The 18,403-nt window shown below is 38.5% G+C and overlaps 1 protein-coding gene across 3 annotated transcripts in view; it reads right to left on the bottom strand.

Annotated features, from left to right (window-relative positions):
- LOC127438676 (spectrin beta chain, non-erythrocytic 4-like) overlaps positions 1–16,622 on the bottom strand; it is a 43,346-nt gene extending 26,724 nt beyond the window's left edge. The window contains exons 1-5 of one of the 3 annotated variants that reach the window (XM_051694443.1): positions 16,241–16,622; positions 15,839–15,989; positions 1,823–2,119; positions 748–951; positions 331–420 (exon numbers count right to left, since the gene is read on the bottom strand). In XM_051694443.1, the coding sequence (XP_051550403.1) occupies positions 331–420; positions 748–951; positions 1,823–2,119; positions 15,839–15,961 (714 nt within the window). In that variant the 5' untranslated portion in view covers positions 15,962–15,989; positions 16,241–16,622. Of the gene's footprint in view, positions 1–330; positions 421–747; positions 952–1,822; positions 2,120–15,838; positions 15,990–16,152 lie in introns of all 3 variants that reach the window. The other 2 variants (XM_051694423.1, XM_051694433.1) reach the window with 2 other exon arrangements.
- Positions 16,623–18,403: the final 1,781 nt, after the last annotated feature.

The raw sequence follows: 18,403 nt of genomic DNA, 5'->3' as shown, positions 1-18,403 counted from the left end.
TCTAATCCACTCTACTCTATTGTAAGACTATTGTATAGTCTTACAGTTAGGGAACGATGGCAGGAAACAGCCTCTTACATCATCTCACAAAGAAAGGAAAACAATTACACATTAGATCTGTGATGCATCTGGTGTCCTGAGGCCAGATATAGACAAACCGTCAATGTCTCTGAAAAAGTAGCAGCAGTAACTGTTTATATCCTCAGTGCTTAACCTTTTAAATTGTTTGCTGCCTGCCCCAGAATGTACTAGAATCCTGTCCCACATCAGAGTTTGGAATAGAAGACATTGATGGATTTATTTCAAGTGGTTTGAAAAGAGGACTCTCACCTCATGATTTTTTATTAAATGTTGGACACTCGGCAGATTGGTTCCATATTCTGTGGATGAGGCCAGATGCAACCGCTCTTGAATCCATATCTAGTCAAAATTAAGAGATAGAGGGGAAATATGTATAAATACAGTACAAATGAAAACTAGAGTTTTACATTTTTGAAGAATACATGAATGGTGCTTGCTTGTGCACTATAAGGTGTTGTGGGTGATTAGCAGTGTGTTGCAGTGCGGTTGCTAAGGGAATTGCTAGGATGTTTGGGGTGGTTGCTAGGTGGTTGTTTATTAGCCATACCAAAAGAGGCTACCTCCAAGTCTCTAGATATGGCTCTCTCCTTCAGTGCAAGCCTATGGGATTTTTTCACCTTAACAAGCACCTCTATGATATGGAGTGGAAAAGAAAGAGAGACTCACAATTTCATCCTCCAGGTCCTGGGTGACTTGGTACATTTCTTTGGAAGCAAGAAGGATCCGCCTCCTCTCCTTTAGAGGTTCAATGAGACGCACAATTCTTGTCTCCACCATGCCTCCTTGCTCCTCCCCCTCTGGTTCTTGCTGATCATCTCCACCCCTCACTTCACCAACACCATGATAAAGCTGCATCTGGGCCTCCATCGACTGAGAGATGAAGAGAAATACAGTGAGAACTAGATGTTTAAATTTTCTGAAGAAAATGTGAGTGGTGCTTGCCCATGCAAAAGTTGTCACCACGATGCTAGGATGTTGCTCAGGTTTTCTGGGTGGTTGCTAGGTGTCTCCTTACTGGCACAAAAGAACCCACTCCAAAGTCTCTAGGATGTTCTGGTCCCTTAATATGGCTCAGGGTTTTTTTGCCCACCATACAAAACTCATAGGCATGATCGCTTAGAAAAGTAATGGAGGCTAATGCATTAGTTTTACCTGAAGGAATCGTATTAGTTAGCTACTATAGTTACTTTATTATATTTAATTATAATGCATTATAATGCAGCTTCCATTTTAAAGATCCACTGACAAGCTGCCATTTGTTGCTTAAATGTGCCAGCATTCACATACACCCTCCATCACCCAACAACCACCAGTGTGGGTCACTGTCCTGCTGACTGGAGGTAGGGTCCTAGCCCATGCCATCTTCCTCTGGGAAGATCTTGCAATTTTGGTGAGAATTTTCACTGAAACATCGGACAGGGCTTAAGCCAAAGAACATTATTATACAGTATCACTAAATAAATAACTAAATTTGTATTTGTTTCGAGTGAGTCTGTTAGAAATAGCACAACTCTTATCAACAAGCCACACAATTTGAGTATCATTCATGTGACACTACTTGCTTCAGATTTCAATCATTCAAGTGTATAGAATGTGCATAAATGGTGTAGGACGATTTATGTGCTGAAGTTTAATACTAACTATGAGCAATAGCCTAAGCAACAACCACCACTAACAAGTAAAAGAGATATTACAAACTGTGTCTTCAATTTGAATGTGTAGTAGTTGTTGCTGGTCTCACTTGTATCCTCTGTAGTTGCTGGCTGAAAGTGGGGCGGGGCTGAAGGAGGGTGGGTTGAGTGGTGTGGGTGGAGCCCAGTGTGGGCGGCTGCTCCTGAATGACATTGAGATGCTGGTCCAGGTCGCTGAGGCTGTTAGTGGGCAAGTCGCTAGTCCGGTGGTTCTGAGTTTCAAAGAGCTGGCGAGCCTTGACTTTGGTGGTGTTCTCCAGGTGAGACCAACACTCTTGGATTTCCTTCAATTTCATCTCCACCACTGATCGCAACTCAGGCTTTTCCTGGATAAGCTCCACGCCCTCCTACACACTCACATACAAATGCAACATAATCACTGAATGTGTTACTGCTCTGACCCTCAACCTTCTTCCTTGTCAGTGTATGCCTTTGTGTGTGTGTGTGTGTGTTGGGGGAGGGGGGGGGGTGCAGGTTTAGGTGGTTTACGAGGACTTTTTTTTAGGTTACAAACTGGTAATTACAAGGGTATTATGCTATAAATGTGGTTTATGAGGACATTTCTAGTGTCCCCATAATTCAAATTGCTTAAAAAACATACTAAACAATGTTTTATTGAAAATGTAAAAATGCAGAAAGTTTTTTGTGAGGGTTAGGTTTAGGGGTAGGGTTAGGGTTAGGGTATAGAATCTATAGTTTGTACAGTATAAAAACCATTATGTCTATGGAGAGTCCTCATAATGATAGCTGCACCAACATGTGTGTGTGTGTGTTTCTCTTCAGAACCATGGCTGAAGTCCAGCCTCTTAAAATTGTGGGTGAACACACACACACACATACACACTCATTATCTCTCCATATCAGTGAAAAAGGTTTATTCTTCCCTGCAGGAACTCACTCATATTTCTCTTTTCTAAACGGTCTACATCTCTCTTTCAGTCACTGAGCTATCACTGTGTGTGTGTGTTTGTGTGTGTGTGTGTGTGTGTGTGTGTGTGCGCGATTGTAAAGATGGAAAGAGATCAAAGTAAAGAGAGTATCTTTCTCTTCAGAACCATGGCTGAAGTCCAGCCTCTTAAAATAGTGTGCGAACACACACACACACACACATACACACTCATTATCTCTCCGTATCATTGTCCATATGTACAGTATGTGCGTTTGTGTTTCATGATGCAGTGCAGCATTTCTCCTTTTGGCACAAGTCGCCTGCTCCCCCCTGTACTGCAGCGAGAGAAAGAATGTGTGAGAGAAAGGGAGAGAAACAGAGAGAGAATTAGTGAGACAGAGAAGGAGAGAAACAGATGGAGAAACAAAGAGAGACAGAGAGAGAGAAACAGGGAATGTCTGGAAGGAAAACAAAAAGTGATAAAATGAGACTGGTGGAAATGAAAAAAGTGATAAGGAGAGGACAGACTGACAGAGAGAAAAGAAAGAGAGATAGATACAGTAGATAGATAGACAGACAGACAGACAGACCGACAGATAATTGTGTTATGTTCCATCATGTGTTCTTGCGACCATTTTGGCCCTCTGTTTGTGGAATGAGGAGGCAAGGTCAGCTCCGAGGACATCATCGCATCCTGTGATTGGTCCAGCCATCTGTCTGTCATTACGGATGCTAAGCTGAGTAAGTGTGGAAGTGGGGGAGGGGGCGGGAACCCTTCCAAAAGGACGAAGAGTTCTCCAATCACTTCGGGACGTCGTGTCATCGCTTCTGCTGTTTCTCAGGTTACAGCCTCGTTAACTCAGGTTTCCGCAGATATGTACTGTACCACTGTCTATGCGTGCACATGTTTGTGTGAGATGGTGTAATTGCTCTCAAGTTAGCAAAAATGCTAAAAAGGACACTATATTTTTTAAACTGCAAAGTGCACACATTAAGTCTGACCATATACCTGATACATCAAGGTGTCTCAGAGTAGATGCATTACAGTGTTATTTTTACGAACACAAATTTTCTTTTTTTTTTGAACACCAATGGTTTAAGTGTTAAGTTTAATTTGAATATTTTTTTCTGTTTTTGTGGTTGTGTGAAGCCTTTATGTCTATATACAGTATACCTATCCTGCAATCAAAAAATACTGTATATCAATTTCATTAATTTAAAGGGTCATGACTTGCCCTTTTTCATTTATTTGATATATTCCTTGAGCTTCACTTATAATATTAGTAAATTTTTTTTGCACAAAAACAGTCATATATTTGTAAAACATTATAATTTTCCACCCTCATTCTGACCCTCTGTCAGAATCGCTTGGTTTTGGTGCTGCTTTTGCTTTAAGACTTGACAGTAAACGCCCACTGTTATGACTGGCTCTCTGCTCTTGACTGACGTGCTCTATCCTTGCAGATGCGCTGTTTTCAGCCATCTCGGAGCAGTTTATGTGCATTGTGAAGGCAAAGTGCTGCAGGTGCACCCATTTGCGCAATTCCAAACATTTGATTCCGCTTAAAGTTGCTATAAAAATCTTAAAACATGACACAGTATCACAGAAATGTAGAAGGTGACAGAATTTCACCAGATTTGTAATGAAAAAACTGCCAAATAGATTTTGATACTGGAGTGCACTATCATTGATCCATCAAAATAAAAGCTCCAGGTGAAGGAGAAGTTAGTACGACAGAAATATATTACTACTGTATAAAACAAATCCCTAAAATAATAATAATTCAGTATCATTTTATAATACACTTGACTGGACAATAATAAATTATATTCATCTGGGTTGCAAAAAATAAGTCAGTGAAGTTGTAGTTTTTGCACATCCTATTCATTTTACATGTTTTGTAAAAATGCAGTATAAGTAGATAAATATTTCTTTTTTTATTACTGTATTGGTGCATATAAATTATAGTTATTATATTATAAATTAAATACCATTTGTCCTAGTTTTTATTTATTGGATTCATTACTGGTTTATTCATTATCTTTACTAGATTTTTATTTCATTAAACATTTTGAATGTACTTGGCTACAATGGCTTTTAGAAAAGATTTAAAAATTATGATTTAAAATAATTTTTATGTCATTCTCCCGGTTGTACGCCAAAAGGGGGCCCCCGGCTGGATGGTTGCTTGGGGCCTCGGAAATCATAACCCTGCCCCTGTGTGGAGGAAGTAGAGAATGAGTCATTTTGGCAGCTTGGTTTCAACAAAAGCTCTTTTTGCAGTAAGGAGGAAAAATGTTTTTATAGTACGATGACCTCTTGTATGTCAAAAGATCCAGGAAAAATTTGATTTCTCATGTCATGACCCCTTTAAGTAGTCCAGAAAGGACTTCAGAGTCGAGTCTTGTGCTTGAGCCCTCCAACACAGACAGCGGGATCTCACTCAAGGATAATATTAATGTTAACTCATGAATATTTGACATAATTATGATTATTAAGGCTGTGTATCGCCAACCACTTCACAATAGGACATGTATCGCGATACACATGATTCAATATATCGCAGTGCATCTTGTTATTATAATTGGATCATGACTGAAAACACTTCAAACATGCAAGAGAGACCCGCATGTCTCCAAGCAAGAGAGTGAATCTACAAGTTCTCTCCTGCATCATAGAGGTAGCTCTGACTACACTGAGAAACACAAATGTCAGAGTTTGAGTTATTTAGCTTATTTAGCAGTTCATTATTTAACTGTTGGACATGATATGACATGATATGATAGGATATACACAAACAGATAAAAATAATTGATACAGGGGTCTAAAGTTTTGATACACTTTTGCGAGAAAACATTGATATACTGTATAATTGTCTCGAAACAGCCCTAATGCTAATACAGTTATACTAGTATTTTGTACTCTTTAAATTAAACAAATAAGCCACGAGAGATGAGAGAGGATGTTCTTAGGCATGACATGTAGAGGAGTGCCTAAAACCCCCTTACCGGTGGATAAATCATTGTAATACACAGGCTTTCTTTTATAAAACGGCAGCAAAAGCAATATGATAAAAGACAACAATGTGCAATAAATAGTTACATATATTTATTGTTAGTAAAAATCAGAATAAGAATTGACATGCTACATAGCACATTAAAATACAGTAGAATATACAATCACAGGTGTGCATTTATAAGCATTTTACAATGCCTTCTAACATGGCTCATCCAATGAGAACTTAGAGTCTGAACTATCCTTTTCATTATGTGTATTATTGTTTTTTAACATTAGTTCAAGATACACTAGTAAAGAATCATCAGACTTGTTTAAAATTAATGTTAACACATTTAAAGTGTATTTTAATCACATTTAGTATAGTTAGTTTTTCCTGACAACTTGAGATCTATAAACAACTGTTTTGGATGAAAGATAAAATTAGAAAGAAAAAAAAGAATATGAGAAATAAAATGAAAAGGCCTACACAGTAAAAGCAAGAGTACTGATATTCTGTACTTGACCATTAATATACTTCGGCCTTCAAGGTATACTCACTTTTGAGATTCCTAAAAGAGAGAATTCTTCTGAATCAAGGTCCTTGATCTCTAGAATTTAGTGAATAATAGTGAAAACAGATACTTATTAAATGGATTAAGCCACGTCCAAACTAATATGGTTTTGTTTGAAAATGTATTGATTTTGTAATATTTACTCATCCACACTAGAACTGCATTTTCCTCCTCCAAAAACATGCTTTCAGTTTCAAAAAATCTTTCCATAACTGCCTATTTATGACATTAGGAAACTGAAAACAGCATTTTCAAATGAAAACAAAATAGTGTGGACATGGCCTGTAAATTCTGTTTGGATGGGCCACTTTCAAAACTGTTGTACAATGCAGATAAATGTCTGTGACCGGCCGCACATTTTATTTTACCTCGCCAAGTTGCTACATTGCTTGCGCAGCCTCAAATTGACAATATTACAGCTAATTAACTATAAATAGATTATAATTAAATGGACATTTCACCAAAAAACATTGTTCAAACCCCATATGGCTTTCTTTTTTCTGTAGAACACAAAATAAGATGTTTGGCAAAATGTTAGCCCATTACATTTTACGGCATATTTTTGTCCATACAATGAAAGTGAATGGTGACTGTGGCTGTCAGTCCCCAGCATTTTGTCTAGCATTTTATTATTATCATTATTATTATTGTGTGTGTGTGTGTGTGTGTGTGTGTGTGTGTGTGTGTGTGTGTGTTCTACAGAAGAAAGAAAGACATATGGGTTTGGAACAACATGAGCATAAGTAAGCGATGAAATAATTTTCATTTCTTTGTAAACTATCTCTTATTCTATCCCTTATTATTAATGATAGATGTAAAAGTCTTATATCATATTGTGGTTGCCATCCGTTGTGCTTAAGAACAGTCCCAATTTGTAGTAAAAAAAAAAAAAAAAAAACAATTTAATCCATAATTCTGTCAAATAGATTTCTGACACAGCACACATAGTAATGAAACAAAATCCTCAAGTACAGAGAGAGAAAAGGAAGTATGTTCCAGTTAGCACAGAAAGCAGAATTAGATTCTCCCTCTTCAAACCGGACTAAGCAAACTATCTAACAATTCAAAGTCAAACACATACCCCACACTTATCTAGGCAGCAACACAGAATATTCAATAAACATAGAATCCCCATGCACCTGCTGGTGAGCGTGAGATCTAATTCACTGCAGCATTCAGATCACTCATACGATTGGTTAGAACTCTTGATATGGTCCACTGAAATTGCTTGAACAATGCTTTAAAAAAGGATTAAGGGTACTAAATTAATATTAACCACAATTTCATGAAAGAGCCGGGAGATACGTGACAGTCACACCCACATGCAGCAGCCAAAGAGCTGCTGATTTTCACTGGCATTTACAGATCAAGGGAATAAAGATTTTTATAGCACTTGGTATTCATTATAATTGTGGATGTTATGTCATACTTTGACATTACAGTTCCCAACACGTGATCTGACTATGATGAACCTACTAGAGATTTAGAATTGATTTTAAAGTATTATTACTCATTTATAAATCACTCAATAGCCTAGGGCCTAAATATATTTCAGATATGCTTGTTGAATATAAACCTAACAGACCTCTCAGATCATTAGGATCAAGTCAGTTAGACATACAGAGGGTTCACTCAAAACAAGGTGAGACAGCGTTTAGCTATTATGACACCCACAGCTGGAACCAGCTTCCAGAAGAGGTTAGAAGTGCTCCAACAGTAGCCATATTTAAATCCAGACTGAAAACACTTCTGTTTAGCTGTGCATTTTCTGACTGAGCATTGTGCTGCACTTATTGATTTTACTGAATCAATTTGCTTTTGTCTTTTTTCATTTTAATTATTCTATTTTATTCTTTTTATTTTATTTTTATATAACTTTTTCTCATTGTGTGTGTAAACAATGTTTGGTTATCCTCTGTTTGATCAGGGAAGGTTAGTAACAGTTTCGGATGGTGTTAACAACTTAGTTATCCTCTGCTGTGCCAGGGAAGGTTGACAACAATTCAAGTGTGTGTTAACAATTTTTGGTTATCCTCTGTTTAATCAGGGAAGGTTAACAACAGTTATGAATGGTGTTAACAATTTAATATTATTTTTCTTATTATTCATTTTCATCATTTTAAAAAAAAATTCACATTTATTTTATTACTTGGTATTCTTATTTCATATTCTTAATTGTTTTTTATTTTTTTTAATGTATCTTGTATTTTCTTTAAAATGTATATGTAAAGCACTTTGAATTGCCATTGTGTATGAAATGTGCTATATAAATAACTTGCCTTGGCATGCCTTGCCTTGCCTAGAGATGCACAAATACAAAATCTGCTTGATGATACCAGTATCCAATTATTTAGGACAACGTCTGCCAGTACCAGTACCAAAATGGATAGTTTGGTGGTTCTGCTTTTTATGATACCTTGTTTTAAATCACTAATAACTCATTACACAACTTCGAATAGAAATTTTAAATAATAACTTTATTATCTATGTCCCTACATGTCTTTCATGTTTCAGAGTAACTGGTGTTGCTCTTACATTAAAGGAGTATTCCAGGTTCAATAAAAGTTAAGCTCAATCAACAGCATTTGTGGCGTAATATTGATTACCACAAAAATTAATTCTGACTCATCCATCCTTTTCTTTAAGAAAAGCAAAAATCTGTTACAGTTAGGCACTTACAATGGAAGTGAATGGGGGCCAATTAAAATACTCCCTGTTTCAAAAGTATAGCAACAAGACATAAACAATATGCCTGTAAATGTGAGAAAATCACTTACTAACCTTTTCTGTGTAAAGTTATAGACAATTTTACAACTTTGTTGCCATGATGATGTAATGTCAACAAACCTGCTCTAAACCCTAAAACCCTAAAATGTAAACAACTTTACAGCTCTTGGCTCTGACAGCGTACTGCCCGGAAACGGCTTTTCATCCGGGCACCTCCCAGTGACCCAAACAGGGCATTAAGTATTTGGGTATTTTATTCCCAGCAAATTTGTGTGATTTAGTCAGAGTTAATTTTGACCCATTAATAAAATGGTTTTCGAGCGATGTGGGTAGGTGGGCTTCATTACATTTATCTATGATTGGGAAGGTTAATGTTATTAAAATGAATTGTATTCCAAAATTCAACTACCTGTTACAATCTCTCCCTATAGGTGTCCCCCTCTCTTATTTCAAGCAGTTTGATAGCATAGTGAAGTCCTTCATTTGGAATGGAAAACATCCCAGTAAGTTGCATAGGCCGATTGACAAAGGTGGGCTAGGCCTACCCAAGATTTTGTTTTATTATTATGCATTCGGTCTCAGACATTTGGCTCATTGGTCGCTTCCACCTGAGAGCAGGGACGTACACAGACATTTTGGGGGGCAGGGGCTCAAGTAGAAAAAAAAGGGCACCTCTCATAATTATTTATTTAAAAACATTTTTTTTTAAACAAAATGTTAAATATATGAACACAACTCTGACATCCTTACCAATTTATTTTAATTCCCTCACACTCACGCAATTGTTTCATATTCAACAGATTTCTACAAAATAATCAGTTCACACAGAGACCATGGTCTTCTTTAGTATTCACTAGGTTTATCACAAGAGCAGGCAAAAGGAAACTATGCCACAATGTGCATGTTTTCTATGCTACTAGTTTCAAGTATATATTTAGAATAAATGACTGTACCAAGGAGAGGGACATAGTTTCACGAATAATTTGTTAATTTTGCACATGGCAATAAATTGTTTTAATTATTTTGGTGTTATTGGACCACTGTATCATGTAAAGATCTTTCAGCATACAATAAACTAATAGAATGGATAGTTATTAGATGAGGAGCCTACGATCAAAATTATGAAGTTACTGTTTAAGGCAGGACACTTTTTTTATGTAGTGGTCAATTTTGAGATTTTGGTCTATTTTGCTTCCATGTCTTCTTTTACTCTAATGGAAAGTAAACTTCCAAAATACACATTTAGGTGGTGTTTGTTTTAAGCCTACTACCCACCGTCTGTTTGCATCTGTAGATTTCTTCTAAATTAAACGAAACAAGCTAATCTGCATATTTAAACATAACATTTCAGGGGAAAAGACTCTTAATGTAAGTCATTAACTGGGGAAGTTCTGTTGTGATATGCTTTAGTTATTTTGTTTATCCTGTTCACCTGCAGTGCCTTGTCAAATGTATGCAAATTAGTGCATTTTAATTAGTTAACGCCTAATTTGCATATCAATGTGGCGATTGTGATGACGTTATTAGACACAAATTTTACTGTATTCACCTGTAGTGTCTTCATTAAGTACAGTACATTAGCCTGCATGGCCATGATATATTGCCTTAGCTAAACTTTAGCTAACTTATTACATTAGCTAGTAGCTCATGAGTCATGCATGTTAGCAAGACACAAGTTAACTATATTTGTCTTTTGGCTAATTAGCTCTAAAGTTGAGGCACTGGAAGTTTAGTCTTTTGTTCATCACCACTCACCTCCACACAAGCCAAGAAAAACACAACTGGGATAGGAGCTGGGAGGGGCAGCTGCCTGCCTGTCTGCCTGTCTGCCTGTCTGTGAAGTGCCAAGGTGTGCTGCACTGCTGCGCGGAGGCGTGGAGACGCGGAGGGAGGGAGGGAAAGTCTCATCTCCCGACCTGATATTTAGATTTTTTATTCAGTAAATATATTTGTTTGACAGGGAAGCTGTGCGCAAACAGGAATATATATATATATAAAGTACACCCCGTTATCTCGCATTTGCACTAGGTATGGACAAAAGTGTCCAGAGTGTTTAATTCGGACATTTATTTAAATGATGCTTCAAACATATGGCTGAACCCAAAGTTATGTATTAATAAGTCCCCTTTCTGCTGGACAGAGTGGATTGTGAGGAAGGTTAATACGCTCAGTGACCTATATGAGAGTGGTGTTGAGATCCTTTGAAAATATGGTTCAACATTTTGGGATTCCCAGGTCTCAGTTCTTTAGGTATTTACAGCTGTGCCACCTGCTTTGTACTATTTTTGGGAGTAGCATACACCACCCCTAAAGCGGCAGATACTCTGAGAGTGGTGATTACTGCTTTTGGAAAAGGGCATGAGGCATCAATGTATTACTCCCTGCTAATTCAGAGTCTGGGGGACAGAGCTTTAACTTCTATCAAGAGATTATGGGAGAAAGATTTAAACTTGGTATTGGAGGAGAGAGTGTGGGCTAGGATTCTAAAAAACGCCAAGTCTGCATCTAGAGATGCAAGGGTGCTCCTTATGCGATTTAAGATTTTACATTGATTCTATTGGACCCCCTCTAGATTGTATATGCTTGGTCTTAAAGACACACCCACCTGCTGGCGATGCCAGTCAGAAGATGGGGACACAACTCATGTTTTTTGGTGGTGTGTTAAGATCCAACAATTTAGGTTGAGGGTTCAGAGTTTTACGTGTGACGTGTTGGGCACTCAGATTTCATTTTGCCCCAGACTCTGTATTTTAGGTGATGGGGCGGTCATTAGTATAGGGGATAAATACATAAGAAATTGGGTCCTAGCCAGTGTTATGATTGGTAGACAGATCATTCTGAGGGGATGGAAGTCGGCTGGTGCGCCCTTATTTCAGGAGTGGTGCACGGAGATGGGCAGGGTGGCAGCATTTGAGGAGATGTCAGGTAGAAGGCTAGGCAACATGGAGTTGTTTAATAAGAAGTGGGGCAGCTGACCTGACCTGACCTTTTTGGAAGGCTTTCGGAGAGGGGCAGTGGAGAGGGATTTATAGTTTAAATGTGTGTGATTATAAATATATATATATATATATATATATATATATATATATATATATATATATATATATATATATAGTTATAGTCATAGTTATAGTTATAGTTATTTTTTTTATTTTATTTTTTGTGTGTGAACTTTGGCTTTGACCACAGGGATGTTTGTTGGGGGTCATGGTGGGGATTGGGGGGAAGGAGAATAATTGGGGTTAAAAGTTGATCCTGTGCATATATGTTTTGCTTTTCTTTTTCATTTGTTAGAATCAATACAAAGTGTTAATCGGAAAAAACAACAACTTTACAGCTCAAACAATACATGAGTTTTAACAGAAGAATTAATGTAAGTGCTTTTATAAAATTTATAAGCTTCACATTTCTGCCTTTAATCCCTCCAAAAATTGGCCCCATTGACTTCCATTGTAAGTACCTCACTGTAACCTCGATTTTTGCTTTTTTTAAAGAAAAGGAGGGACGAGTCTAAATAATTTTTTGTGGTAATCAACATTATGCCACAAATGTTGTCGACCTTTTACATTTTAAAAAGCAGATACATACAAACAATAGAACTTCACGGATCTTCTTCACTGTGTCTGAACATGCAGGGACACTTATGAGAAGCACAAACATCTGTAGCTCAGGTTAATACAGGTAAAGCACTAAAATAATGAAAAATTCTGCTCAAAGTGTTGCATTTGTGCTAAGATTCAATTTCTGCTGCATCTGGGAGAAATAGTGCGCCATTTTTACATGCTTTATTTGTCTTTTCTGACTTTGTTGCGGTTTTTATTATGCAGAAACACATTGACATAGTGATTGATGTATGTCGTCCTTCCCCTCCAGATCCAATCACAAGTGGTCACAGGAGACGCATTTAGGCGACCAGGTGTAAACAGCAATGTGTCTCGCCTGACCACATGCGACCGAATCACTTGAAACGCATCTTAATACCAGGTGTAAACAGGGTCTCCGTGAACAGAACAACTAGTCTTTGTTGCCACATGACACAGCTGTAAAGACCAACTGAGAACAACATGAATTTTGTTGCTGGTTCAAGCTGGTTTGGTACAGATCTAGATAGTAATGACTAGAAAGTCCATTCTTGTTGACCAGCATTACCATATAAAATTTAGACTTGCTGGTTAACCTAGTTAAGAAGCCAGGTGAAGACACAAGCACACCATTTTATGGCATAAACATGGAAAATTGCTGCCTGACGACTGATTTTTGGCATTAATTCCAGTAAGAGGATGCACCCTTCAGGCAATCTCTAACATAGAAGTATCAGAAGACAAACAAGAGTGACATTTAAAATCAGCTTGTATAAAGATTAGCTTAATTGTTACTCTGCAAAGCAATATGTATATGGCCAGCCCAAAGGCTGTAAAGTCTTGGCATTTTACGTGACTTATTCCTCTGTGAACTGTAAATAAAATCAGTTCAGTTGTTGCACCACACAGAATGAAACATCAAAAGAAACACGAGAAGAGAAAACAAGGCCAAAAAAGAATGGCAGCAGGCCCACGACATCTTATAAACCATTGAGAGTACTAGAATTCAAACATGCAGCACAAATCTACTACAAATACACAGGGTGCAGAGAGTGAAGACTCACAATATTAGAGTTATTATACAACAAATCATCAATGCAGTAGAATGCATCTGAAAATCCTACATATACACACACTTTATTTGACCACAGCAGCAATCCTTGTGGTAGAGCTTTTCTTTATGTTTAATTCTTCTTCACAACTAAAAAAATCACTGCGTTACCACAATCTACAACAGTGAGAAAGAACAGATCCACCCTGACCAGCACTACCACATACTAACAGCCCTGTCCACACTGCTTGTTACATAAAATATATGTAAACACATGTACCATAATAACATGAATATATGCATCACATCCATTCATGGACCAGAAGCATATAACGGATGCATATTCTGCATCTGCATCTATTTGTATAATGCCATTGTACTTTCTTTTGCAGTCTTGCAAAGTAGTTTATTTGCACATATGTGTATGTATAGTGCTGTTTTCATGGCACAATTTGGCACTTGTGAAACATTTAGCACATTTCACTCTGGCAGTTCGGCAGGTTTCCAACCACTGTCAGCATGAAAGGAGAACAATGTCAGTGTCTATGCAGTCATGAAGCAATGTATCTTGCCACAAGGTGTCCTTGACATTTTCTGTAATCAGCCATACCCGCAGACATGTCATGAAATACCTAACACACCTTTAGAATTATTTACATACATATCATATTAAAGGGATAGTTCACTCAAAAATGAAAATCCTGTCATAATTTACTCACCCTCATGTTGTTCTTAACATGTATGACTTTCTTTCTACCACGAAACACAAAAGATGTTAGGCAGAATAACAGCTTCAGTCACTGTTCGCTTTTGCATCTCTTGTCTATAGAAAGTGAATGGTGGCTGAGATAATGGGGACATACCTAACATCTCCCTTTTTTGTTCCACAGAAGAAAGAAATTCATTTGGAAAAACATAATGGTGAGTGAAGTTTTCTGTGGTGTATCAGGACAAGCAATCTATCAGGACAGCATGTGCCAGATCAGAACAGGTCACCTGGGATCAAAGACTGTCTTGCAGGGCATCACAAGACACCATAGTCCAACTGAACCTGAGCTTGTGCTGTAATACGTCATGTCATCATAGACAACATTAGTGGCAACTGACATTCAAAATAAGATGTGCAAATAATGCAGATGTGAACACTGTGTGGTTGTATCAGAACAGTAAAGAGTTTTTCACAGGCCCCTTTTCTCAATGCTGATCTTTATTTCCACTGAAGTTGGTCCACACATTCTCATTCTCACATTACCCACCTTTCCACTATCTTTATCACTACCAAGGTTTCTCTCCACTCTTCATTTCTACTACCATTTTCCAAGGATTACTGGATAAGAATTTTTAAGGATCATTTTATAGAGACTGGACTCACAAAGAGCAATTTCTAGTCAATGAAATATTTTAGAGCAGAGCTTAACTAGAAAAAAATATATTCACAATAGAAATGTCCATGACTTTTTGAGATTTAACTAATTTCTTTGACTTTTTTAGGCCTGGAAATTCCTGTTTTAAAATTCCCCGATATTTCCAAATTTTCCATGACTGAGGGAAACCTGTTTTGTTTACGATTATCAACTCAATCTTGAATCTTCATTCATTCTCAATCAGTCTCAAATCTGTCCTAATCCCATCCTCAATCGATCCAAAATCTGTTTAATTTTCAAACAATCCTAAATATGTTCTCAATCCATCCTCAAACAATCCTGAATGTCAGCAACACATCCTAAGCCAAAGCTGAATTTGTCTTTCACCAACCTACAACCAACCATCAATCAATTCTGAACCAACCCCAAACCTGTCCTCAACAAATCCTGAATCCCTCCTCAATCCATTCATAACCAGTTCCAAATCTTTCCTCAGACCATCCCCAAACAATCCCAAATTTATCCTACACCCATCCACAACCAGTTCAGAATCTGTCCTCAACCCATTCTCACCCAATCTTCAATCTGTTCTGCATCAATCCATCCTCAATGTCTTTTTTTCTCCTTTTGACCCCAAAATCCTTCATTTATCCGTGATCTCTTGCACACTTCCCAGAGTAAAAAGTAAAAAGAAATGCCACAATTTAACTGAATTCACCCTGTTTGCTAAGGTCATGTAAAATTAGCCATTGTGTTAGAAAGGATTTTGCCCCCTCAGAGTTACCTGAAGCTTGTATTTGCAGTGTCCATCTGTATATTCCTTTTTTATATCCTGTTTCCCTATTACACTCTCTATTCCTTTCATTTCAGCTCTTGTGACTCACCTGTTCAATCTTGGCAAGCCATTCTTTGTTGCGGGCCAGTTCGGCCATGAAGGCCTGGTGCTTCATCCATTTCCTGTGCAGCTTCTGTGCTTCATCTCGAGCGCCATCACGATCTGTCAGCATCCTATCGGCCTCTGAGAGCTCTGCTCAGCTACACCACACATACACATGCACAAAGCAGTCAGCAGACAGCTATGACACAGACACGCTCTGTCACTATCTTCTATCAGCCATCATACATAAACACACACGGCCACACACACATGCACACAAGCAAAGCAAAACAGGACTAGGCCCTTTCAACTCATACACACCTTCTGCTGCCTGAATACAACATAGCAGCTCAGCAAGAAAAAAACAAAGAAGAAAAAACATTCCCCTCCACCATAAATACACACACACCAAAATCTCCTAAGTAGAGGAGAGAGCAGCACCTCAGCAGAATGTGCAGCAGTAGCAGTGGGGTTTGGAGCTCAGGGGCGGGGGTTCCACTGGGTCCTCATGTCCTCCAGGTTAGCGTTTAGGCCCCTGCAGTTCTGCTGCAGTATCCGTGCGTCAGTCCAGCACTCTGAAAAAACAACCAGCATGCACACACAGACACACTCTGAAGTGTTCAGTCTCCTAGAGAATCTTCAGTCTCGATGAGTCCAGCTGTTTCCTGAAAAACCTGCAGCATTATAATCCTCCAGCGACAAAAGACCAAAGGAGAACCAAAACGGCATGTCTTTGCCGGTATGCGTGCAACCGTGTCAGGGTGAAGCTCCAGTTTCAGCGCTGCATCCAGATCGCTACAGCATCCTGCTGTCGATCTGGATGGATGGAGGGTTCGGAGGAGGAGTAGGAGGAGTTGTGTGTGTTGGGGGGGGGTGGGGGAGGATGAGATTTAGACAGCTAAAGACACAAGTTATCCTCTTTGAATGAGCTCACACCAAACATCTGTGCTGCAGAGAATCTGATGGTTGCAAACGGACACACACATGTGCTTTTGTGGGCAGATTCTCATGTGCTCTAGTGTGATTGCAGTCCAGCATGCTGCAGTCTCTCTCACTCTCGGCGCAGAGCAGAGAAAACCGCCTCAATCCTATCAACAGACTTTACTGCAGTGCCTCAGAGTGAGGGAGGGAGTGAAGGAGGGAGGGAGGAAGATAGAGGGAGATGCAGAGAGAAAAAGAGTGGGAAAAAGGAGGGGGTGGTAGAGGATGAAGGCAAAGGGGGGGGTAGCAGAGACAGCAAAAGGGAAAATGAGGTAGAAGGAGAGTCACAAGTGTGACAGCACAGTGGGCATGTAAGCTGAAAAGAGAGAGGGTAGAAAGATATTAGAAACAGGGAAAATACACTTCATACAGAAAAGAGGAAAAGAGAAAGAGAGAGGTGAAAGAGAAAGAGAAGAGTAAGTGGCAACATTTTTCAGTGTCACAAGGGACGTTTAGCTGCACAGCGTATGTGTGTGTGTTGGGGGACAGTAAGAAAAGGAGAGCAGATCGGTTTAGAAAACAACCACATGGATGCTGATGCATTGGAGGTCACAGCCTCAGCAGCAGCATTGGTAGATGCCACACAGGAAAGAGAGACAGAGGTTGTGGATGTATATGAGTGTATTTTACATCTTTGCTAAAGGGGGAGGCAGGTGGTTAAACTGGAGGTAGACTGTGTAATTATAATGGTCATAGGGAAACATGGTGGTTCAATGAGAGATATCTTTACAGTGTGTGTATAGGCTTTTTAAGGCAGCTGTCATCATTTGCAAACAGCTGAGTGAGAACAGAGGAAAGGACATACACACACGTGCCTCTGTAGTGCAGCTGCTTCAAATTTAAAGAGACAGCCACATGTTTTAAATAGACACACACAGAGGAAACTAAGGTTTGGGCAGGAAAATGTCTGCAGGCATCAACGTTAATAACTATGTGCTTCAGATTACTGTAAGCCTCACAGTATGAAATCCTGTGTGCTTGTTTCATTTTGCTCTATCTTTTCAGATTTTGGAATGCTGCCAGTCTAATGGGCCAATTGTTTGCACAAGAATATTAAAGGAAATGTTCACCCAAAAATGAAAATTCTCTTATCATTTACTCACCTTCATGCCATCCCCAAATGTGTATGACTTTTTTTCATCTGCAGAACACAAATGAAGATTTTTAGAAGAATATCTCAGCTCTGTTTGTCCTCACACTGCAAATAAATGGTGGTCAGAGCTCTGAAGGTCCAAATATCACATAAAGGCATCATAAAAGTAATCTCAATGACTCCAGTGGTTTAATCCATGTCTTCTGAAGTGAACCAGTCAGTTTTGAGTGAGAAAAAAACAAAATATAACTTCTTTTTCACTGTACATCTTGCCATTGCAGTCTCTAGGCACGATCATGAATTTAAGCTCGATTACACTTCTTAGTGCTTGACGCATGTGAAGAACGCTAGATGGCATTATAAGAAGTGTAATCGAGCTTAAAATCACGATCGCAAAGGAGATTGCTCTCAAGATTTAAAAAGGATTATATTTTGGTCTGTTCTCAACGAAAATTGATTGGATCGCTTTAGAATACATTGATTAAACCACTGGAGTTG

Source organism: Myxocyprinus asiaticus, chromosome 4, assembly GCF_019703515.2.
Source record: "Myxocyprinus asiaticus isolate MX2 ecotype Aquarium Trade chromosome 4, UBuf_Myxa_2, whole genome shotgun sequence".
NCBI lineage: Eukaryota > Metazoa > Chordata > Actinopteri > Cypriniformes > Catostomidae > Myxocyprinus > Myxocyprinus asiaticus.
Note: the sequence above shows the minus strand (reverse complement) of the source record. Positions and strands in the feature narration are given on the sequence as shown.